We start from the raw sequence: 26,331 nt of genomic DNA on the forward strand, positions 1-26,331 counted from the left end.
CATGTCCCCCCCCCTGTAGTTACGCCACTGACTGTAGTCTGTACTGAAACTGGAGGACAAATTTCTGTTTTTATCATGGACCAATAAATGAATCCTGGTCTGAATCATACAGGCAAAAAAAGGATTCATCCAGCTTTCAAATGATACCAATTTCATGACAATACTTTTTAGCTAAGATATTGTCTGTTTAAAGATTCAGAAAAGCATTAAAAAAAAATTGCACTTTTTAAGGCTGGAAAGCTCAAAATGGGTGGTCTATTGCAAAGCTTAACACTACAGACTTTGCTTTCAATAATAATAAAGAAAAAAAGTAAATACATGTATACCAATCAAAACAAAATGCCAGACACAATTTCATTTAAATATTTATTCTGCAATCATCTCTTCATCCACTTTCAATTATGTACAAATTATTTGTTACAGAAATATCATCATTCCATGAACATTACAGAGTTACTTACAAATTATACAAAGTACTACCATGATAATATAAGAACTATTCACCAAGGGATTTCTCCAGATTCTTCACAATTTTTCTAATTTTTTTACCGAGCAAATAGTAGGTGGTGATGGGATCAGTTTGGTGTAAAAAAAAGACAGAAAAAATATCAAAGGTAAAAATATCAGGAAGTAAAAGTGTCGAGGGTAAAAAATGTCAGAGGCAGTAATTAAATTTGTAGCATGTGATTTTGTTCTCAACATTTCATTCTTCCAGCAGTTTTATAAATCCATATACATCACCCATACCTCGCATTTTCATCTCTGTGTATAGAATTTGGCAATGAATAACCTACGATTTTGTGCCTCCAGCAATTCAGGATAAAATGGAGTAGACCAGTTTGTAAATTACTTAATTTGAATTATTGCACATTTCTTCTCAGAGCACATGTTTTATGGTTGTTACCTGTACATTGGTTTCATGACATTTCCTCCTGCAATAGTTGCTCCTACATTAAGCCAAATAATAAACCTGAGTTAATACCTTCACCTTAATCCGGATCCTCATACGATTCTGAACCAAATACCCATCACAACCCTCACGATCACCTTATACATTTCTTCTTCAGAGAAATCAGTGGAGGAGCAAATGTCGCTTGACTGCTTCATGATTGTGAAATTGGCTCCCACAATCAGGGTGCCAGACTCCTACATTGGTTGCTTCTATTAAAGAATCTGAAAACTAATGATTTTTCTTACAGCACATGGTACAACCAGTGAAGAATCTTTAATCCAATCATGAAACACATGCATGTACATGTACACAGTCAGTCATGTATTCTTAATTAATTTGCTTCTCTGTGCCTGGACTCTAGTTTCCATACTAATTGATATGTCAGGCATGCCTTGGGCAAACTTCTTGGTTGTGAAAAACCAAACCATGTCTACCCATACCGTTTATACATGAAGAGCAAATTGGCAGGATTAGATTTTGGTAGAGTAAATTAATAAATTTCATGTATATTGTTAAACATTATTTTTTAAGTATATTTCATCTATTGATCTCTCGAGGAGAAATTAATAAAAAATAAATAATTCTGTTCTATTCATGCTGAAGAACTGTCATACCCTACTGAATAATAAAAGTACATGTAGCACATTCTATAGATCTTTATTTAAGTGCAGAGTGCACTTTAATTGACTCCTTTAAGATACCTCACAAAGAAATTTGCATAGAAAACCATCAAATATTATGAGGTAGAAATTGGCTTATAAATCACACTGACACATTTGAACAACATTTTTCAAACATTTTGAAAATGGTATTCGGTACCATAAAACATATACTATGCCTCTGCTTAATACCTTTCTATTTATTTAACCTGATAGGAGAATTGCAGAACTTACATCAGATACATTGTATGAATATAGATATTTATATATGATCATCATGTTATATCAAAACTTTGTCAAGATTTGCTAAAATCTGAGCTGTGGGGCCTATCCTGCTCTCAGTGCATATTACAACATTTTAAGAGAAAACCCTTAAAATTTAATTCATAAGCATTATTAACAATCTTCATAATACGTTAAAAAGTTATTATTTTCCCTCCTTGGTCTACCATGTTAACTCTCGCATTGTAAATCAGAGGGACGTGTGTTCAAATCCCCTGTAACCGAGCAACCTTTGGCAATTCACACAGGTGTTAAATGGGCACCCTGGTGGGAGTTTCATAAAGCCGTTCGTAAGATACGAATGACGCACGACTGGTGATCCTTTCTTGTGCTATGTGATATCCGTATGTAATTGAGATATGACCTGAGAACATGTTCCATTCGTGCCTAAAGTCGTTCGTAACTTTACAAACAGCTTTATGAAACACCCACCAGGATGTAGTATGCCTAGCAATCGAGTTTTGGAACTCTTGTTGGAATGCTCCCCATGGAATGGAGAAATTGCATATACTGTGTGCAGGCAGGGTAATGATAATAAAACTGTAAACCTCTTTCAAACACTGAGCATTAAGCGCCATATAAACGTAGTATTAAGCACCATATAAATGTAATATTAAGTGCTATATACATGTAGTATTAAGCGCTATATAAATGTAGAATTAAGCGCCATATACACGTAGTATTAAGCGCCATATACATGTAGTATTAAGCGCTATATAAATGTAGTATTAAGTGCCATTACATGCAGTATTAAGCGCCATATAAATGTAGTATTAAGCCCCATATAAATGTAGTATTAAGCACCATATACATGTAATATTAAGCGCCATATTAATGTAATTATTGTATTATCATTATATAGACACTTATTGATGCAGTCATCATTATCACAGAGATTAAGTAGTAATTCCTCGCTCTATTTAACATTCAAATTGCTCATAATACAGGAATATGCACAGGACATATCTGAGTGAACAGAACAAGCAGCTCAAGCACACTTAAATAACTTGGATTATAAAAACCAAATGGCAGATATAGTAAAAAACATTATCATGATTACCCAGAATTGAAAATATTCAAACAAACATGAAATTGTAATTCTTATGTGGAAGAATTTTAAAACGTCAAAGAGCTATCAGCAATTGAAAAACTAATTAGCTAAAAATCTCTGGCGATTCTTTCCTGACCTATAGATTTCCAATTATGATTACCGGTATACCATTAGAAGGGAAAAAATATCTTCACATCCTGAATGAAGTTAAACAATCCATTTAAAACAATGGAAGACAAATTTCATAGTCTTGCAAAAAATGCAGAGGAAGATTAACAAAATTACTCAAAATTATGATCTCATCACATCCCTCCCCAAATAAAGAAGTATATCTATAAACCACTAGAACTGAGGCATTTGAGTATGCATCCTTCATAAACATCAGGAATAAAACATAAGATTGAACAGTGAGTCCGCGAAAAATCTAACAAAAAAGGACACAGAGGTAAGTGATGTAGGGTAAAATATACGTTTGTCATATGGAATATCTGCACTTCAAAAAAGAATAAAGAAATCCCCATGAAATGGACAATGATAAATGATTCAATTCATGATTGCACTTTGTCATTCACACTAAACATAATGATGCAGATTAATACATATATTGTATATTTACATTAGTATTTGGAACTTAACTTCCTCCAGCTAAAATGTTTGTGCACTGTTAATAATGGTTGATAGTGATACATACTGGTTGTCATACAATTTGTTTGAGTACATAGGTGAGTTATAAAAATACAAAATGTTGCATAGAAAATATAAACAATCTAACAATATTTAGAAATTATTGCAAATTTGACTCCATCTTAGTTCTCGATGATGAGATATACAAGTATTCATGGTAAACATAGCAATGGAATGAGAAAATATGGTATGTACTGTATGAGGTCTTGTGGATAGATAATTAATACATATTTGGTTATAAGCCAACGAGAAGCTGTACTGTGCTGGGTTGTCTTTATCCATCAGAGCTAGTGTTAAGAGTGAGCTGGCTTCCAGAGGTATGTTTGTACTGAGCGGGCCGGAACGACTGAGTTGAGAAATCCTGTTGCATTATGGTTGATGGTGATGGGAATCGGATCTTCTTGCCTGAGAAGGGAGAAAGTGTATAATTGCAATTATCAGCATTATCAACCATAACCATTGTCATTACCATCATCATCATCATCATCATCATCACCATACCACCATCATCATCATCATCATAAAATTCCTCATCATCATCGTTACCATCATTAGCATTATAATTATCATCAGTAACTTGTCTATCAATGCAATAATGACTACCTCCACCACCACCATCACAACCGTTATTGATATAATCATTATCATTACCACAAGAAGAATGTAAAGATAGTTGCTTTTCGCTGCCACTGGTCAGATATTATGAGCAACCACATTGCTAACTTTTATGGGGGAAGCAAAAATAAATGTTGCAATTTTTATTCAAATATGATGATATTACTTCACTGGGCGCAAGTGGGCGCAACTATGATACATAACATCACAAATGGGAGTATTCCCTGAAACTAATCTTAACTTTTTTTATACTGAGGACGTGTGCAGAAATTTGTAAAATATTGACTTAAAAACTGTCAAATTCAGAGGTTTTTTCATATTTTAAAACTTTTATCATATAATATTTCGCCCAATTTCAGGAGATAATAAGGCTCTGAGATATATTTCATCATGTAGTTAATATCCACATTTTGTGATCAAATAAAATTGGAAATATTCACAATTATCTATTTTTAACACAAATCACTTTTCAGTTTTCCTATGAAACTGGTGGCATCACAAGTCGCGACCAAAGGCTTCAGTGCACCTGTGTATTATTTTGTACTTCTTTAGAAATCAAAAGCTACATGAATTAATTATTCATTGTCACTCCAGCCTTCTTATCACCATGCATTTGATACATACAAAAAAAAATGAAAATGGTTAGTTTAAATTATGGACTTACACATTGATGGCGACCAGAACTACCAAACCATCTGGTCTTAAGAAGGAGATAGCCTCAAGTTTTTGTTCGTCATTCTGGTCAATCTCAAGTCCTACTCTAACAGAATCAGGAGGTACAAACTTACTGCAAATCATTGAAAAGAAACAGAAAATAATTCAGGCTCAAATGTATGGTAACTCAATCTCTATTGTGATATTAATCAATGATAATAAAGGTATACTACCAAGAGCTCCTGAAAGAAGCAGAAAGATAAAGAACTAATTGATGCAGTGGAAGAAAGTATGTTGATCATTTGCTGAAAAGGAGAATGGGTGCAGAAGACACTGTCTATAGGAGTGATAGAGGGTAAATGGGAAAGAGGTGTGATGTCAAGAAAAGGACCAATCACAGTCATGGATTTATTTACAGATTAATGACAGAAGTTTGATATTTTGATCACTGCAAATTCCTTAAAAAGAGACAGTACAAGACAAACATGAATATCCCAAAAGTTAACACTACTATTATCCTTTAATGGATCGAGACCTTGGATAGTTATAAACTATTATGTCAGCTGGATTGAAAATATTTAAATACTATATTATAAATTCAAATGCACCTGATATAATACAAGACGGTTCGCAAACCACAAGTCTTGCCTGATTTGGCATTCAATGAAATATCCAATATGATCTTTTGACCCCTAAATGACCTTTGAACTATCCTCATGGACACACATGTGGTGTTATCCAAGGATCAAATATACCAAGTGTGAACATAATTGATGCAGAAATAAAGAAATGAGAGGAAGTTGAACAAAAATGTAACATATTTTTGTAACAGACTAAACTGACCAACAGGAAAAATATCACTAGGTCTCTGAAGAACGTCCTTTTGGGTGTTGATTGCTTTCTCAAATTTTTCTCAATAAATATGTTTAAAATTTTTAATATCACAACTTTAGATCCTTGGATCTTGTCCGAGTCCTCACTTGGCATACCCTTATCACACATGTGAAGTAAAATTGGCACTGACATAAAGGTTTAGGTACCCAGTACCTCCTTATTATCCTCATCTGGACTTAGGCCACATCCAGTGGGCAGAGGTATTTAAAAATGTCAAAGAAAACATACACTCTCAAATATGTCATTCTGAAGCGTATCATAATGACCATTTTGAAGATGACAGAAACACAAATTGTCTTGCTGATGACAGATGTCATAAACAAAATTAAAAAGTATTAAAAGGGGTGGATTTTTTTTCAAGGAATGGGGAATACATGTATATATGATTTACAAGTCTATTGCATACTGGTGATAGTGTATTTACTAAAGTCCCCTGTAGGGGACTTTTGTTATGGCATAAGATAAGGTTTTCACAAACAGTAAAAAGAAGGAGCAAACAATGTGTGGGTATATTTGAACCAACTGTTTGCTGAACCAATGGATATTTAATGCTAAATACATCCATTGTTTGGGGGTTTATGGTCATGGTTTACAACAGATTGACAGATATGCAGAAAATTACATTAAAACAAAGATCACATGCCTATTGATCAGGAAACGCAAATATAACCTTAGGAACATTTCTTGAGGAACATATAGGCCTATCTTTTGAATTTAGGAACAGCCAACTAGATGATTGGATTTCAGAAGCTTCTAAATAGTAATAATGAAAATTACTAGGTAAAACCTCATATAATGCCCCTCTAATAGACTGTTCCATTAACCTTAGAATCTGACATATTATTTCAAAATTTTCTCCAATGATTTAAAAAACAACTGCTTGATGTCATCTACAGGCATAACACCATTTAAAGAATCATTTTTAAATCAATATTAATCATTTAAATTGCTTCATGGACTCACCTAAAGTGACCTAAATGGTAATACATGGGTTGCTTGTAGAATACATCATATTCTGCATCAACAATGACAGGAGCATTGAGTTTATGAGCAATCCAGCTTGGGCCTCCCTGGATGTTAAGAGCCATGTTCCAGTCCACCCAACCAGTCACCCAGTGGTTCATATTCTAAAGATAAGAAGATGTTAAAAGAAAACAATTATCAATCATGAATGTTCAAAGAGGTTTTCAAGAAGATATATCAACAAACATGTAAACCTTCAGAGTAAGGATGTGAGAATCAAGAAACCATGCCTTTGGAAGGCACAAATCCACATTGCAGATCCTTCTGAGAGTATCTTAAGCTATCAGCTCTCTGATTGCTTACTTATGAGCATGATCACATGCTGCCTTCAAGGAAATTAACCACTACAAAACCACCATTATTGCTTATTCATGTTACTTGTGAATACTAGAAATGGTTGAAAATACACAATTAAACAGACAAAAAGTCTCCTTCCACTTGGGGAACTGTACTCTCCTCTCCTGTAAAGCACAATGTGAGTGCAACTTCATAAGCAAGCCCGTTTGACAATTCTTATCCTGAGAAATATTTTTTATTTTTTATTTGTATGCTTGAACAATTTTTTTTTCTTTTTGCTAACAACCAAAAACACAATTCAAAACTACACTTCATTCTATAGGATACCTACATGTAAATTTTTAAGCCTAAGTATTTCACTGGTATCATCTCACCTGGTAAATCCAACATCTTTCTTACCTGTATGATATTCTGGGTGTACCCTTCTCCTTGTTCCCAGCTTCCCAGGGACACCTTAACACCAGGCGTCTCAGAGGTTCCCTGGCAAGCCTCGGTGTAAAGAATAAATTTATTTGGGAAGAGATTGTTGGTAAGATCCAACTTGAGGGTTGGAGACTGTTTGTCCCAGTACCAGTGAACAGCGATACCCTTGACATACTTCTCGGCCTCAGAATCACCAAGAACCTGAGAGAAAGTGAGAGAAAGAAAAATAAATGAGGCTATATTGACCTGTGACCTTGGTATTTGATCTGACGACTTTACATCCCTCCCCATATTGTACCTTTTATGTCTCTCTATCTCTCTCTCTTTGCCCCTCTCATATATTTTATGCACAAGAAAAAGATTTTCAATCAATTGCATATTTTTGCTACAAATATAAAAGTGATAGACTAATTTTGACTACAGAAACTCAATTTACCCAGTATACTAAATGCAGAAGCACACCAGTGATCAATCGCATATTTGCAATTAATTGCAAAATATGTTATTGATTTGGGCACCTAAACTTGACTTGCAATCAAATGCAAGTTCTTTGGAACACTCTCTACGACTTCGATTTAGTTAAAATAGTTAGAACTAAATTCATCACTCACCACAACAGGCCACTCGGGAAGTTCAAACCTCTGATCATCCAGCATCATGATACTGACATTCCCCAGACCACGTTCCTCCAGGGTGGGACCCAGATCAAGCTTCACAAAGTCTCTCTCAATCTGAGGGGTCATGTAGTTACAGGCATTGGGTTGGTCCTTGATAGCCCCCGCCCATGGCTCGTTCTGTACTGTCATACCCCACATGCTCACGTTGTGTTTGGCATAGCCTTCAATGAACCTTCAAGGTGAAGAGAATATGAACGATCAATTACGCAATGTGTGAATGAGAATGAAAGGAAGAGATGTGAAAGAATAAAATGAGAGAGATGGACAGAGAGGAAAAGATGGGAGGAAGAGGCAGGATAAAGAGATATCAGAGAGAAGAAGAGAGAGAGGAGATGGCAACAGAGACAGATAGCCAAAGGAATGACTGCAAGACAACAATGTACATGAAACAGAAAAAGAAAGTGAGAGACAAAAAAGAAACAAGAGAGAAACAAGAATAATGAAAGGGGGGAAGAGCAGGTAGTACATTCAAGTTTAAAAACTGAAATCAGACAGGTTTCTACTATCAAAATTATTTCTTCTATTATCATGTAGAATACACGTATGAAACACAATGTTTAATGACAACTCAAATAAAATATTCAAGTGATAACTAATTTGCATTATGTTCAGAATAGCTTGAAATCCCCCTTTGTTAGGGAGCTTGTGTGTTGTATCATATTAAAGATCCTGACCGGTGTAAAAACAATCATATATTAAAAGAAAGGTAATAATTCATAGAATACAAATATACCAAAAATATTCTACATATCTCCTTCCATTTTTTTAGAAATATTAGATAAAAATCAAAGAAACTGCTCCTCCAAAGAACGCTTCGATTAAGCACCCCACGTCGCCTGGAAATGATGACGTCATGTTGTGTCTGGAGGGTTGGGATTCCATAGGTTTGTGTACAAAAGCATTGGGTATTTTCTTCCATTTCTATATTATGAATCCAATTTTTTTTTGTTTTTAGATGAAAATGGCACTCACAATTATTCACTGTTCAAATGGATGGAAACCTACAACTATTCACTACCTTTTTTGTGATTTCTTTGTTTGGCTCTTATTGGACCTAAATTGCTATGTCAGGAAAAGTTGTTATACATAATCTGAATGCAGATAGAATTGGAATCTACGCCAAATAAGCAGGAAATAAAATATGGCAAAAACTAGTTAAAAACTGTAGATTTCATAATTTAAGCATGTAGGAAAAAATATATGTGATATCACTCTGTGATGGAAGTGAAGAAAATGAAATGCGTAATCTGGAAAGCAAAAAAATAACCCAGTTTTTCTGTGTACAAACCTATGGAATCACGACGCTTCTTACACAACGTGACGTCACAGTCTCGATGCATTTGAAAAGCACAATAAAGCCTTTTTTCTAAGCCGGGTTCAAAGTGCGATAATTGGAATATTCTTATGCAAAATACTCAGCTGGGAAGGGGTGAAAATGAATAAAGCTCACATTGCTGTATTTAGTAGCTTATAAGCTTTCGATTGGTATTTAATTTGTCAATTTCATTTTTGGGTCCGGTATGGGTCTTTAAATGATGTATATCAGTGCCAATTTCAGGTAAAGAATAATATCCAAGTCCTTTGGAAGCGCATAGAGACATTCATAATTGTGATATGCGCTATACAAGAACTATTTATTATTATTATTATTATTATTAAAGAAATAGAAATTTTCTTAATTTATTTCCCTGAAGTTTGTTATGTAGAACTGCAAAAGGAAATGCTGGTTGAGTAGCAATAAAGTGTGTTGATCACCTATTAAAGAAACTGAAACTATTGATTTTTTAAGATCCTATTAATAGGGGAATGGCGAGATAGACATCACTGTTTAAGTGATCAAAACTCAAAACTATCTTTTTTTTAGCGGAAACTAGCTAAAAATACCCCAAAGCTGTTCTTCCTTGTTTTGCTTTTAATTCCTTTTCTATTCTTTTACTTCTTAAATCTTATTTTAATTCATCTGTTATTATTCAATTACATCATTCATTCATTATTTATTTCTTTACATCTTAATCTATTATTTACTTTATTTATTTTATTTCTCATTTATTCATTAATTCATTCATTCATTTATTGCTATATCTATATCCATACATTTATTTATTTGTTCTATTCTTAAATATTGATTTTATTCTATTTCATTTTACATTATTTATTTATTGATTCATTCATTTATTTTTATATTTTTTGTTTATTTGTTGTTGTTTTTTGGGGGGAGGGAAGAGGTTGCTCCTATCATACCTAATCCAGATGGCTTTCCCTTTGACCATACTGTATAAGAGCATTATTGCACGTGCCTATAGAATGCATAATAGATGATAAATGTATGGTCTTACTTGGCTAGATATAAGGCAAGTGTCTTGTAATACTTGCCACCAGGTTCCCCAATGACTTGGCCTCTGTATCGGTAGGTACCACTCGTCTTCATCCATTTTGGAGGAGACCACTGTGTACAGAAAAACTTTAGAGGGCGTACACTAGCTTTCATGGCTGCTTGAAGAACAGGGATCTATGGTCAGATAAAACAGGAAAAACTCGTCTATATTACCAATGGCTCAATTATTGTGGTCTGAAAGTAAAATTAGAATTATTGTTTTGACTTGCTAAAGAAATATCTACACTTTGACTTTAAAAAATACGGGTTGTAAAAAACCATATTAAGAAAAAATATTGCACTATACTACTGTACCTAACTATAGGGGTTACTTTTTTCTTCTTATTGGGAATAACCAAAAGACAACAAATAGTTATAAAATAATTTATAAGGAAGACCAATAAACCTAACACAGGTTGAAGAGGAGGCCACAAAAAAAGGTGGCAAGTACAAGTTGTTCAATAAAATACTGTAATTCATTCAATGGTGAAACACACATTAAAGAGTTACATAAATTCCTGCACTTTTTCATTAATCTTCTGAAGATTGACTTGCGATTATACATGTACACCTTTTTTTTTGGGGGGGTCTTAGTAATTTGCTACAAAGATAACAGAAAATAGACACAAGGGTCAATGACAATAAAGCTGAAAGAATACAAACTGTGAAGAAACAAACAATATAAGAAAGCAAACACTGTACATGCCAATAAAGAGGATATTAAATCCTGGGAACATGTAAAGTATGGTGAGAATATAATTGTCCATCCGCAGAACTGCCAGAAAATTCTAAAAACAACATCGAGGGATATTTTATACCAAAGAGGAAAGAAACATGATCAAGCCTTCTTCCTACATGTATGAGAAAGGAAGACAAATATCAAAATCAAAAGTAGCAACAACAACTAAAAAGCACGTACACCACCAAATACAACAATATACAGGTACATACAATGAAATGCCATTTACTGATAATCTTTCCTAAAGGGATTTCCATTTCAAGGAAATTTTTTTATCATTCCATATTACATCTTTTTATTTGACCCAATCAAATAACCATCCATGTTGATTCTTTTGTAACTGATAAAGGTCTTTATCATTAATTTTATCTATTTTCATTTAATTCATTATGAAACAGTGAGTGTACAGTGCTTTGTAACCAAAAGGAAAACGCGCTATAAAAAATAACTACTGGATTGGATTTTTTCTTACAGTTATTTTTAAGTTAGTACCTTATAATTGATATCTTCATCAGCTAGAGAAAAGTTTGCCAGATCAAAATCATTTTCTGACTCACAAAGACTGTATGGTCGCTGCGAGAAATCACACGTTCCTATGTTGATCCTTGAGAATGTGTACTCTAGGCCTGATGGAAAAAAAAGAAAATTGAAGAATACTTGACTTGATAAATCAATACTGTACCAAAATAATGGATAAATTGATGAGGAAATTATGGCCCTTATTTGGATGTATCCAGGTATCAAATAATATAGCAGTATCTCGTCTTCCAGTGGTCCCTGCATAAATGTACCTTTCTCTATTCAAATTTAAGCACCTGAGAAGAAAGCAGCATGTCCCATTCTACAAAGAGTGATGACTTTTCACAAATACATTAACAAGGATACATGCATGTAAATTTGTGGCTCAAAATGTAAGTCTGTGGTAACAGAAAAATTATTCCTAATTTCATTTTAGGCACAAAATACCTATTTTTACCAATTTTAATTTGAATCTAAAATCTTCAGCCCAAATTCACAAAGGTGGTTTGTTTTCCTTGAAAACTCACTGTTGAGTCCATGGTTTCCTGTATTTTCCTGTATAAATTACGCTTAAATCGGACGCGTGTATAAAAAATTCCAATAATTACGTGTGCTTTTGCCACAATGCAACAAATTGACGCCTGTTACCATGGTTAGATACGCTATTTTATTCATGAGTGCGCTGTTTGAAGATTGGACTCATTAATTTGAAACAGTGGACTCATAAATAAAAGAATGGATAACCACGGCAAAAGGCGTCAATTTAAAGCACTGTGACAAAAGCGCGCATCAGCATTGGAAATTTTTTTATATATACTTTGTTACATATATGTCTATATTGAAATTTGTTCTTAGTACTATAAGTTATTTTTACCTTGTTATTGATGATTTTGTTTGAAATGTAAACTTTCGCAATTTGGCTTTGGCTGCAAAGGAAGGATTTTTAATAAACCATTTTGAATTGAATTGAATGCCATAAAGGTGTACTTTATACAGGAAATCTGCATAAACCATGGACTCACCGTAGGTTTTCAAAACCACCTTCGTGAATTTAGGCCTTCATGTTTACATGATCTGAATATGGTTATCAAATCATCAGATATCAATATACTCATATCATGAACTTCAGTATTTGACAATGAAACACTATACAAATACAATTTCAAGTATTCTAATCAGGCAAAGTAAGCAATCCTGAGAATAAGAACATGATCAAGACTTTGTTGTGTTACGTAGCTAGATCTAGATAAATTTACTCTAGCAGTGTGTACTACACAGATAAACATAAATACTTGACTCAAGTCCAATATTTTGACAAGTACTGGTTCCAATACATTTCCTTCCCAAGATCTATAATGTACATTTGGAATAAAGTTTCGCTTTCTGATAGTGGGAACTGACCTGTTTCATAGTTTACAAGAACATTCCCTGGTGTAAGTGTAATGATCTAACTCTTTTTTTTTAATTCTGCACTTGCTAGATTGCAAATTACACAGCAACACTTTGGAGAATGCTTTAAATTATCACTATATTATTTGTAATCCATTACCCCTTAGATTGCTGATCATGCAAACAATCAGGGGAAAAAATACAAGGAGGTTCTGGGCAATTTTGCCCCCAAAATGCTCAAAGGAGCCCTGGAAAATAAAACAGAGCTTTAGAAAATCCCAATGCAATCTTAAAGCTTATCCAATGTTGCAGATTGACACAAAAAACATTGTAAAAAGTAGTAATAAAAAATTGCCTTTAAACAATAGATCATAACATTGTGTTTATGGCAACCGGGTCATAAATTGTGATTTCAAAATGGTTTTAAAACCTTCCATCAAATAAATAAGAGTAAGGAGACTGCTTCAAATGTGTATCTTACATGTATTGTAATGACAGGATAAAATAAAAATGTCTTTCCTCATTACATGTCAAGTGAATCTCAAGAGTGGTACATGAAAACATGATTAGGCTCTCCTATTAATAGTTTTAGGAGTCCGAAATAACGTTGCCTATATTATAAATTTAAAGACTTCAATCGCAAGTTATAGCACATACATGTAATGGAGCAATCTGTTCAAGATCAAATCTATCAGTAAAAGGACAGCATTTTTTTTTAAATTCATAACAAGGTTTCAATTTTGTCCATTAGTAAAATGGAAATTTGGCATGGTCATACCAATCAAAAATACATCTAGATTAAATATAATTAAACATGCATGATTACTATTGTCAAGGGCACTGCTCAACTTACATGTATTTACGTGTACTAAGAATTGATTTTTGTTGTTATACATTTCTATGAAAAAATTAAATTGTTAAAAAGCAATCAATAAACTAAAGTGATGAATCAAAATATGATCTAATTATAGAACTGATAAATAAAGAAATATTATGACCAGTTAGAAAGAAAATGGAAAAAGAACATGAAACAGGGAAAAAATATTATGACATGGGAAGTACTATATCTCCCTGAATGTCCAAGAAAATATAAAATCAACAAAAGGATTATTTTTTAATATTTCATGATGATTGATTTTTTTTCATAGAACATGAGGCCTATGAAATATTATGTCTGATTATATAATAAACATGTTTTCTATTGTAGCTCTTAATGAAATTTATTACATGACAGCTGGGGCAGAGGGCTAATTGCGTCATAAGATGAAAACTTTTTAAATATAACTATGTATTTGTAGTAAAAAACAAATGAATGAACTTCCTTGTTATCATTATATGTTGTATGAATCAAACAAAATGGAATTAGCATCAATATGAACATCAACAGAATATACTGATCTCTTTAACTGTACGTGCCATGCGAACACATGTATCTTCTCTTGGGGGTGAATAAATATAGTCTTACTTTTCAAAGTGTCTTATGCATGTTTCATGAATTTCCATGAATACTATTGTTAATAATTTGTCTCCAAATGCATTTTGATGTTACATTGTATGTGACCCTTGAAAATGGTTTTCATTGCAGCATACATGTACTTACCATCAGCAGAGTAGTAAGACCTTATGAGTTTGTTCTGGCTTGCTTCAGATAGGTTCTTAACACTAAGGGCCATAGAGTCTGTCACAGCACCACCAAACCCCAACACAGTCTGATACAAGGATGATGTATTAACTGTCAAAATAACTGTAGATGCTGAATCAAACAAAAACAAACATAATATGTAAATTATGTATGCATTGTTAAATAATTCCTCTTTTACATGTTGGAAAGATCAAGTTTTCATGAACAATAAAAGCAAAGAAAGAGAAGTAATGAAAGCCAAAAAAATTCAAATAGTTTTATTTTTCAAAGTACATGTATATCAATGTATATCAATATCCATGCTATGTATTGGCATGTTTGCATTACAAACCTTTGGTATAAAAAAAAATCCTTATACTATAGCTGATGGCAAGTTAAAGGGGACTCAAAGGAAATATGTACCCTCATTGCCTTCTCTAATAAAGCTTTAAATGTACAAAATCTGTAATTTAGCATGAATATCAAGACAAGGAGAGACCCCTACAAATCTATTTAAATTTGATAAATATTTGAATTACCTGTGGCATTAGATTTTGATGATATTGGTGCTGTGCGCTTTGTAAGACGATCACTTGATTTACTAGAAGTGTAGTAGGTAAAACGATCAGGAACAAGTGGTAGGAACCCTTCAATTGTGTCACAGTATGTACTGTTACACTGGCATACAAAACTATCTCCAGAAGCAAACATCCTCTTGCTGCATGGAAAATAATCTTGGGCTGTGGAAAACAATGGGGAACAATATTCATTCAAACAAGTTGAATCAAGTTGAAATTACATGTAACAAAAATAATTATTTATTTTCAAAGTGGCTATAAAAGAATGTATTAATTGCACAAACACAAAAATTCAACTGTAGAATTTGCATGTAAATCAACATACATCTAGATCTACATGTACATCTTCCATGTGAGTTTGGATGACACAATTTAGAAAGTTACAGTCACATATTTTTATAAAGGTTCAAGGAAAATTCATCAAATATTAGAAAGATTTAGATTTCTGATATTTGTGATGTCATATCATATGTGAGCAGGTACATGCATCACATACATGTATAGGGGAAGGCGGGGTAAGTTGTGACACTTTTTTGCATTTTGCATGTTAGAATTGATATGACTAGTAATATTGTAGAAATAAGTACCTTGCCTTGCAGTTTGATTCTTTGGAAATATTTTTCACCTATATATAATTTTCTACCCCCACACTGAAAATCATTGTGACCTTTGAAAAAACTGATGTCAAATGGCTCAACTTGCCCCATCTGTGGGGTAAGTTGTGCCACCGTCTGGGTAAGTTGAGCCACAAAAACTATACATGTACAAAATGTATGCAGGAGAACCAGGATGTCAATTTTTCATTTAAAGTCATTTTCACTTGCGAATTCTCTATAATACTAACATCTTAAACAGTAAAAGAACTGTCATGTGAATTTGCTCCTTTCTGCCTGCATATTAATGGCTTTTTATATTTTTTAATATTTTTTATTATATATTACCATAAGAGTTACCATGGCTCAACTTACCCCATGTTGGTTGGCTTAAATTAGCCCCGTCCAAACTTTTTGCAATATTTTCACATCCATACATTTCTTATGCATCCATCATGTAAAATACTATGACAAGAGTCAGAATCCATACCTGGACTAAAAATATTGTTCTTATTTCTATAATATATTTAAAGATGTGGGTGGGTAAAAAGCACTTATCTATTTCAAACCCTTTTTTACTTCTTTGGCTGAAATTTGTATTTTTCCCTCTAAAAACATACTTTTTGTTTCAAAGTTGAAAACAATGTGGTGGGGTTGAGGGTTATGCAATGGGTCATCAATAAATGACACCACCACAATGTCTGACTCATTCATTATTAGCCTGGGGTGGTGGCTCAACTTGCCCCTATGCTCAACTTACCCCGCCTTCCCCTACATGAAGTTTTAAATAAAATGCATAGGCCTACACTGTAACCCCTGTAAATTTTATCTTTTAAGGGTTCACGGTGACAATTTAAAAAAAAAAGTGGGTGTGAAATGATTTGTCTGTTGATATACCGAAGGTAAAACAAAAAATCATTATTAGCTCATCCGGCCCGAAGGGCAAGATGAGCTTATGCTGTGGCGTGGCGTCCATCGTCCATCCACAATTTCAAAATACTTCACCACTTCAAGTGCAATTTCAATTGTTTGCTTTATATGATAGCACTAGGTGGGGGATTCAAAACTTCTACACAGAATTTTGAAATTCATTAAATATGATAATTTATGCGCATTTTTCAAAATTCACAAAAAAATGCTTGTTATTCTTTATGTTGACCGATTTTGAATTTTTTGCTTCCATCTGGTAGAGCTTCATGAGGTTCACCAAACTTCTACGTGTACAGAATTTTGAAATTTTGACTAGAAAAATTTTTATGCTAATTTATGCAAATTTTGAAAAATTCACATAAAATGCTTCTTCTTTATTTGTTGACCGAATTCGATTTTTTTTCCTTCCATCTGGTAGAGCTTCATGAGGTTCACCAATCTTCTACACAGAATTTTGAAATTTTGACTAGAACAATTTTTATGCTAATTTATGCAAAATTAATTTATGCATGTTTTTAAAAATTCACATAGAATGCTTCTTTTTCTTTATTTGTGGAATGATTTTCATTTTTTTTCCTTCAACCTGTAGAGCTTCATGAGGTTCACCAAACTTCTACGTGTACAGAATTTTGAAATTTTGACCAGAAAAATTTTTATGCTAATTTATGCGAAATTAATTTATGCAAATTTTGAAAAATTCACATAAAATGCTTCTTCTTCTTTATTTGTTGACCGATTTTGATTTTTTTTCTTCCATCTGGAAGAACTTCATGAGGTTCACCAATCTTCTACACAGAATATTGAAATTTTGATTAGAACAATTTTTATGCTAATTCATGCGAAATTAATTTATGCATTTTTAAAAATTCACATAATACATGTATATGTTGACCGATTTTGATTTTTATTCTTCCATCTGGTACAGCTTCATGAGGTTCACCAATCTTCTTCACAGAATTTTGAAATTTTGACTAGAACAATTATTTATGGGAAATAAATTTATTCATATTTTTAAAAATTCACATAAAATGCTTCTTCTTTATTCATTGACCGAATTTGATTTTTTTTCCTTCCACCTGGTAGAGCTTCATGAGTTTCACCAATCTTCTACACAGAATTTTGAAATTTTGACTAGAACAATTTTTATGCTAATTTATGCAAAATTATTTATGCATATTTTTAAAAATTCACATACATGTAGAATGCTTCTTTTTCTTTATTTGTGGAATGATTTCCATTTTTTTCTTCAACCTGTAGAGCTTCATGAGGTTCACCAAACTTCTACACAGAATTTCGAAATTTTGACTAGAACAATTTTTATGCTAATTTATGCAAAATTAATTTATGCATATTTTTTAAAATTCACATAGAATGCTTCTTTTTCTTTATTTGTGGAATGATTTTCATTTTTTTTCTTCAACCTGTAGAGCTTCATGAGGTTCACCAAACTTCTACGTGTACAGAATTTTGAAATTTTGACCAGAAAAATTTTTATGCTAATTTATGCGAAATTAATTAATGCAAATTTTGAAAAATTCACATAAAATGCTTCTTCTTCTCTATTTGTTGACCGATTTTGATTTTGTTTGCTTTATATAATGAGTTTCACCAATCTTCTACACAGAATATTGAAATTTTGATTAGAATTATAAAGAAATGTTTTTTCTTCTTCATTTGTTGATCAATTTCAATTTTGTTTGCTTTATATAATAGCTCTAGGTGGTGATACAAAATTTCAACATAGAATTTTGAAACTCATTAAATATGCTAATTTATTAATATATTTTCAAAACTCACAAAAATTACTTATTTATTTGTTGATTGACTTTGGTTATTTTTGTTCCATCTGAGAGCTACATTAGGTTCACCAAGGTTCTACACAGAGTTAAAAAACTTGACTAGATAATTATTATTATACTTAATTCATATGAAATTTATTCATAGATAACAAAAAACGCTTAGTACAGTATGTATGTCATTCTTCATCAATTTCAATTCTATATCCTCAATTTATGTCACCAATATAATTCACTACAGTGTCAACTGGGCTGAAATTAAAATTGTATTAAATTTTGTTGCGAGATGCCGGATGAGCTCCACATCATTGATGTGCTAGTTTTTTTACCTTTCATTGATTTGTGTTATATTTTGTGGAAGAGGTCCAAAGAGCTTGGCTGAGAGTTAGACCTGGAAACTCAGCTGCAGATCTCTGCATTTTTCCAGTACCAGAACATTCGAAATTTAACAAAGATAATAATGGGGATGCTTGCTCGGAAACATTGTAAGATGTCACAAATAAAAAAATACAATTCTAATAACTGGCAACACTAATAGAGATACTAGTACATTTGTAGGTAATTTCTTAAATGAGCCCTACAACTACACGTAAGGAACAAACTTCCCCTCAACATTAGAAATTCAACAACTTAACAGTTTCAAATAAAATTCAAAACCTATTTATTCAGTAGTGTCACTAGTGTGTACATGTACATGCACATAAAGCATCTGGGGAGCTCTTGCAGCGCATTAGTAATAAAGTATAGAAATAGTTTTTGCACTATATAAATGCATATTATCATAACTATTAACTTTTTAAATCTTTGATGGATTTCCCTCAAACCTTCAGCCAATATTTTCTCTTTTGCTAATTTTTCAATAAACTTTTTGTCTGGGTGAACTTCCAATTGGCTTTTGTTTTTTCCTAAATATTCTTTTGAGGAATTTCACCCTGATGAAAAAAATTGTTGTAAAAATAGCACAAAAGACAATACAAAATATTGGTGAAGGTTTGAGGCATGAGAAAAGTATATAAAGAAAATATTAAGAAGTTTTGGATTGATGCCATCATAAACAAGCAGCTGCTCCATGTTTATTTATAAAATGCATAAATGTTTTTTAATGATTCGTGATGATATATTTTCTACCATTTTTTTTCTTTTTTAGGAGCGCGTGTGAAATGATTTGTGTATTGATACATGTACATGGATACTGAACCTAAAATAAACACCATTTTCAATTTTCTGAGAAAATGACATATCATTTTTTTTTACCATACACACATGTTCGTAGGACAGCTGCACACACAAATAGTTAAGATTCTAATAACTTTAAACAAATTATAATCTTAATACATTTGAAATTCGAATAGTAATGACTTTTTTATTCTTTGATGGATTTTTCTCAAAACTTTGCCACTATTCATCTGCTATTTGTACAATAAAATTTTGTTTCCATAAAAGTTTCATTTAAAAAAAACTTATACATACATTGTTTAAAGACTCACTTTTAATTACATTAAAAACAAGTATTAAAAAGAGGAAAGAGTTCCATATGCACCCCTCATGCATTTCAAGTCCCCTAATGGTGGCTGCACGATAGCGAGCCGTCTGTGTATGAGATGAAATTTTTTAAAAATATGTTAAAAAACTCCTTGAAACAGACGGCTGTCAGCTGTCTACTCTATACATTGATTTTCTTACTATAAAACCGAGGAGGAATTAATCGATCAATGTCAGATTTCCAAACTTCTTTTGAGGAGTTTAGACAGTATAGACGTACGAATTTGAGCTTACTCTTGATCTTGCTTCGGCTTGAACTTGAAGTTGAATTTGAAATCAGGATCATTGAGAAAAGCAGAGCAATAAATAAAATATGACCGATGTCCACACTTGAGCCCCAGCGGCCGCAGCCTTCTTGACTTTTAATCCGACCCATCTTCATGACAAGGCTAAGCCACTGGCTTCCAGCTGAGCTGTGACTTGTGAGTGGCACAGCGAGGCTAAGGCTAATCTGGACGGCCAGCAGCGGGAAGATACAGGCGAGCGACTCGTCCAAAAATTGGGTACCGGTACCGTACCGGTACTTTTAGTAAAACTAAAGTAAAGGGTGTACGCGTGTGTTAACTCCACCGAACAGAATTCAGAAGTACGGTACGGTACGTAAAGTCGCGAGAAGTCGACAAGGAAATCAGACTTCGTCGAATCTAAGACTGGTATTTCAATTAGACTCAAGGTTTAATTTTAACTTGTGCGTCCTCTTGCCTAGTATTGGAGTACAACTCGGTTTTATCGGAATCATCCGCTGCTGCTATGTCTCGATGCGCTGCTGCTGCCGATCCTTTATCACGTGACTAGACGATCACGTGTCCGTCCCCACCCACTTCACACCCACAGCAACATAAATACAAACTACATGTATGTACTGCACAGAATGATAATTGGTCAGAAACCAGAAATGGCTTCAAAAGCCCGGGGGGCCACTTACATTGACGAGTGGATACCATGCGCGACCAAAAAACACGTAAAAAGGATGTCTTTTTCACGATAGGGCACGTTACGTACGTAACGTGATAAGGGTGTCAAAACCACAAAAATAATGAAAAAAGGGTATCTATTTCGCTAGGAAAATTACGTGTTTAGGGTCGAATTTGCGGGGATGATAAAACAAAATTAAAATGTTTTATAAAGGATGTCCTCTTTTCCCTAACACTTCGTGTTTAGAGTCCGATTTGCGCGAGGTGTAGAAGGTGGGGTCGTACTAAACCAAATAAGGTAAAGCCGACGACCGAAGGACCCGTAACAATAAAACATTCCTGTACTTGTTTAGGGGTTCATTTCAGGGAATATTTGCCAAGAGTATCGTTTTGTTTCCAATACTTGTTAAGGGTATTAAGGGTAGGGTTTCACACGCCAATACTTAATTGTTAAGGGGTGCATTTTCGGAATATAGAAATTACGTGTTTAGGGTGCTTTTCGAGACCCCATGGTCGCGCATGGTATCCACTCGTGAATGGAAGTGCCCCCCCCCCCCCCGGTTCAAAAGTCACAAAATTCAGTTAAATCAATGGAAAGGGATAAATTTTGGTACCCAGTCAGGGGCAAGACTTCCATAATGTACCCCCGCTAAAATTGGAAATAATGATACATAGGCATATGCGCTTATTCCTTGACGGTCAAATTTTCAGTGTGTGTTTTTGTCCGCAACATCGGTTTCTTCAGTCAGTAAAAGGTGCGTGAGTCTAGACTAGTCGAACTATCGGCTCATTATCGCTATTAAAAAAAGAAAAATAATCCGGTAGGTTACGCTTCTCGCTAGTAGCGGCAGAAGAGGTCTTGACTGGTGTGTTCGAGGGGTTCGAGTCCCAAGCAAGGTCTTAAGGTCTTAAGGACCAAGGTAAACACTCGGATAGAAAAATCTGAAGTGAACGAACGGGAAGTCTTGACAATCTTCTGTTATTTTTTGGCGGAGGCACATGGAATTCTTTCCCAAAATAAAAGCCGAAATAAAGGGGGGGGGGGGGGAATCAAAATTAGATTAGATCTATTCCATGGTTGTGTATATGATTTCATCGCAGGCCCATCGGAAAGAATTTTAAAGACTCAATTTAATAAAATAGGCCTACATGAAAACATGACTTCAAACCGAGCTGTTTCTGTTAATATGTAGGAACTAAATAGGACAGCTTTGTTGGTATAACGCCATATGCTGACCAGTACACTCTTAAAACAAATCAGTCAAATTGACTAGACCAGTAGTCAGCTGGGTGCAACTGATAGACTATTCACATTTCTGACATATTAAGTTAGAAATAACTCTCTTCTGGTGAAATCCGACTAGAAAATAGTTAGGGCCTATAACTAGAGTAACAATTGCACCCAGCTGACCCTATATTAACTAGTCATTTTTGCATGACTGATTTGTTTTTAGAGTGTATATGACCATTACCTATAGGAAGCATACGTCTACGTTAATCAGCAGGGTCTTTTTATCAAAGTGGAAACAATCAGAGATGAGGATTCAAACTCACAATAATATTAACTCGGCAAAGTTAACCTTGCCGAGTTAATTGTGACTTTGAATCCAGTACACCACTAGACCACTGACACGACCCTGAAGGGTTTTTTCTATTGTCAAAAATAGCATCCCAAGGACAAAAATCAAGTAGGCCTATATGGTTTATGCATGTAACAATTTATTCAAATGAAATAACTTATTATATTCAGAAAAACTTCCGTACAGCCTTATCCTGGGGTACAGAATACCATCCAGAGCTTGGAGCACATTGAGGAAAGGCCCGATGCATACGCCCTACCCCAATTATTCGGAACTATATAAAGTTAATGAAATGAGGGGTTTAACCTCACCATATAGTCTCTCGTGGGGTATTATGATGCCAAATTATTTTGAATGCGCAATTTTCGAGAACTTCCAATGGATGAACTTCAATTAAAGCTCAATAGAAAGAAATCAAGCAGATGAACCAATGTTATTATTATTTTTTTTTGCATATATTTGAGTGCTAAAGTAATTACACAGCAAACTGACTGTGGTGTTAACCGGTGTGCATAGAGGACCACACCAGTTATTTTACACCGGTGTCGTTGGTGGTGTTAGTTTTACACCTATAGGTGTTATTACAACACATATTTACACTCTTTTGTGTTATGATTAATCTCTAGGGTGTAATTTTAACACCTCAGGGTGTGGTCCTCTATTAACACCAATTGGTGTCAGTTTTAACACCACAGTTTTTACAGTGTACCCTGCATGCGCAAAATTTGGTGAAAATTACATGTAATTCATTTTAACTGTGGCCCCGTCCTTAAGGAAAATTAAGGGGGACAAGTCCACCCAATCTAAGTTTACTTGAATAAAAAGAGAAAAATCCAACATGAACCACACTGAAAATTTCATAAAAATCGGAAGGAAATTATGACATTTAGAGTTTTGCTTAATTTCACAAAAAAATCATTATATACATCCTGGAAAGTATCGAGGGAACAGATCGACGCATTATAATTATGAAATATTTCAACTTTCTCCTCTTGGAAAACCTCACTAAATATTTGAATTAACTTTGATTTAACATTTTGTGGTTCGTCATTGCCTACTAAAATCTGTATATAAGAACTGAAATATCGTATAATTCAAATGATAATAGAAAGAAATGAGTGAGGGACATCATCATTTTCATTTTCTTAAAATCGACCGTTTCGTGTACAGGCGGTAATGACATCGACATTCTGAAATATATCCCCAAAAAATTCTGAATGCAATATGGGAAAACGGGATCAAAGACGGAGCTGTGAACATACCAACGACCGACGACAGTGACATAACAATGAAAATATCGTTGTACTTGTTTTGGGGGTCAATACTTGCCGACAGTGTTGTTTTGTTTCCAATACTTGTTAATTAAGGTAGGGTTTCACACGCCAATACATGTTAAGGGGCGCATTTTCGGACTTATGGGAAATACCTGTTTAGGGTGCTTTTCGAGACCCTATGGTCGCGCATGGTATCCACTCGTCAATGGAAGTGCCCCCCCCCCCGGGTGCTGAATCAATGTTCACATCTGTGGAAAGAGTAGAATATAGAAGTAGGTTTTAGAATCCTCTATTTTCATATCACTGAGTTGTGCATGTCGATCTGGCAGAACTTTTTTTTTCACATCCGAGTTGCATAAACAAGGGCGCCGGAAGCGGGGGGGGGGGGCAAAACGAGATTTTGCCCCCCCGTGTGCCCCCCTGAAAGTAGAAAAATGATAAATTATTTAAGGACAAAGGTAAACGAAGTTCCTCTGTGAAACATACCTTTGATAAGCCCCTTTTCCATCTTATTACAGTGTGATAACGTTTAACATTTTAATGAATACATTTCAGACTAAAAGCGAATGGCAAATTGATAGTGGTCCACCAATGATTAGGTTTATAACTCCAACTCTATGATGCTGGCTGTGTCGTCTAACAAACGCGCGGTCGCCCAGAAACGCTCAGACCGGACCCGATATCACTAACGCGCGTGAACACTCGAGCAACATATGGAATCTATGTCATAGCTGTCAAGCCCAGAAACCATAACATCTCGAGAAATTTGTTTCAATTATTTCATTTTCAACTAAATATAAATTGAGTTAATACAGTGATAACCAGTCAGTGCCCTAAAGAAAATACCAAGGTAATTTTAACTCAATATAGACATGTTATCAGAAAATTACACACAGAATAATCATGTGTAGAGGATTATAATTTATAATTTGTGAAAATGGTAAATCCCACTCGAAAGCAACTTAGAGATAATGTTTAGACATGAAAAAATAAAATCATCTGTGAAAGTGTCTTCTTGACCGGACTCATATTATCCGTGGTATGAATAAAAATTTAAATAAAGAATACAAAAGAAAAAAATAAGCGTTACAGTACTGCTCTACTATAAAAAAAAAATCTTAAGATATTTTCACAGCCCCGTATTTTCCTCTATTCCTTTTCATTGGCATGATTGGAAGGCGTTTTGTCTGATACTATTTCAGCTCATACGATATAGCACTTATGTATTTTTTTATTCCAAAACTTCTTCCCATTACCTGTTACTAATCAGATCGAGATGGCAGCTATGCAGAGGCGTCGATTATGGGGGGGGGGCAGGGGGGGCGATCGCCCCACCAATGAAAATATTGGGGGGGCAAACATATCATTTTGCCCCCCCAATAATTCTGCATGTGCTAAAAATAAAATAAGATTGTACTGTTACACAGAAATCAGCAAGCGAGATTGAGATTCACAACTCGTTCTTCGTCTAAAATCGTGCTCAAAATGTCCACTTTTCAGATTGGAATATCAAAAAATTTCAGCTCGCGCTTCGCGCTCGCATCATTTTTGTAACAAAAACCCATACTTTCCATGATTAAATAGGTGAATATGGTCCCGTTTTCAGTTCTAAACCTCAAAAGAACTCCCACTTCGATTTGCAATAATCTTTTGTTGGATATATATATCTTGTTCTTTATTAAAAACGTCCATTAAACTCAATTTTTTCAGATCGAAATATCAAATTTTCAGCTCACGCTTCGCGCTCGCATTAATCTGCTGGTGATATATGTATGTATATATATATATGTCTGTGTGTGTGTGCATGGTGTGTGTGTATATATATATATATACATATATATATGTACACATATATAGGCATATGTGTGTGGGTGTGATCGAGCGCCTTTGGAAAATTATTGATTCATGATTTTGCCCCCCCAATCTGAAAAATGGATCGACGCCCCTGCAGCTATGTTCTCTGGTTCATCCCAGCTTTTGTTATTCATGGACGTTTGCAAAAATAAAAAAAAAACAATCCGGGAGAGCGAGGGGGTTTGTGATGGGGGAGCTTTTGCATTTTCTAGAATAAAATTGAAGGATTTCGTGCACACTTTTAGTGTATTTTGCCCTCTCGATCGGCGGCCCCCGGCTGCGTACGGTCATGTTTGTCATCTTAAATTCTTTAAAAGGCCTATATTACATTGGTTTGAAACAATTTTGTTTGCAATAAGGCTCGTAATTTGCTGGAACTGCGACCCTGATCATGAAGAATCACCAGTCTCGGTCAGA

The 26,331-nt window shown here is 34.1% G+C and overlaps 1 protein-coding gene across 1 annotated transcript; it reads right to left on the reverse strand.

The window, feature by feature from the left end:
* Positions 1-2,131: 2,131 nt before the first annotated feature.
* Positions 2,132-21,060, reverse strand: LOC121416049 (lysosomal acid glucosylceramidase-like). Its single transcript, XM_041609489.1, has 10 exons — positions 20,527-21,060; positions 15,393-15,593; positions 14,833-14,985; positions 11,817-11,950; positions 10,548-10,720; positions 8,146-8,383; positions 7,511-7,735; positions 6,755-6,918; positions 4,908-5,030; positions 2,132-4,033 (listed from the first exon to the last, which is right to left on the reverse strand). The coding sequence occupies exons 1-10, from the start codon at positions 20,672-20,674 to the stop codon at positions 3,922-3,924; spliced, it is 1,671 nt and encodes a 556-aa protein (XP_041465423.1). The 5' UTR covers positions 20,675-21,060; the 3' UTR covers positions 2,132-3,921.
* Between the last annotated feature and the right edge of the window lie 5,271 nt (positions 21,061-26,331).

Source organism: Lytechinus variegatus, chromosome 5 (genome assembly GCF_018143015.1).
Source record: "Lytechinus variegatus isolate NC3 chromosome 5, Lvar_3.0, whole genome shotgun sequence".
Classification (NCBI taxonomy): Eukaryota; Metazoa; Echinodermata; class Echinoidea; order Temnopleuroida; family Toxopneustidae; genus Lytechinus; species Lytechinus variegatus.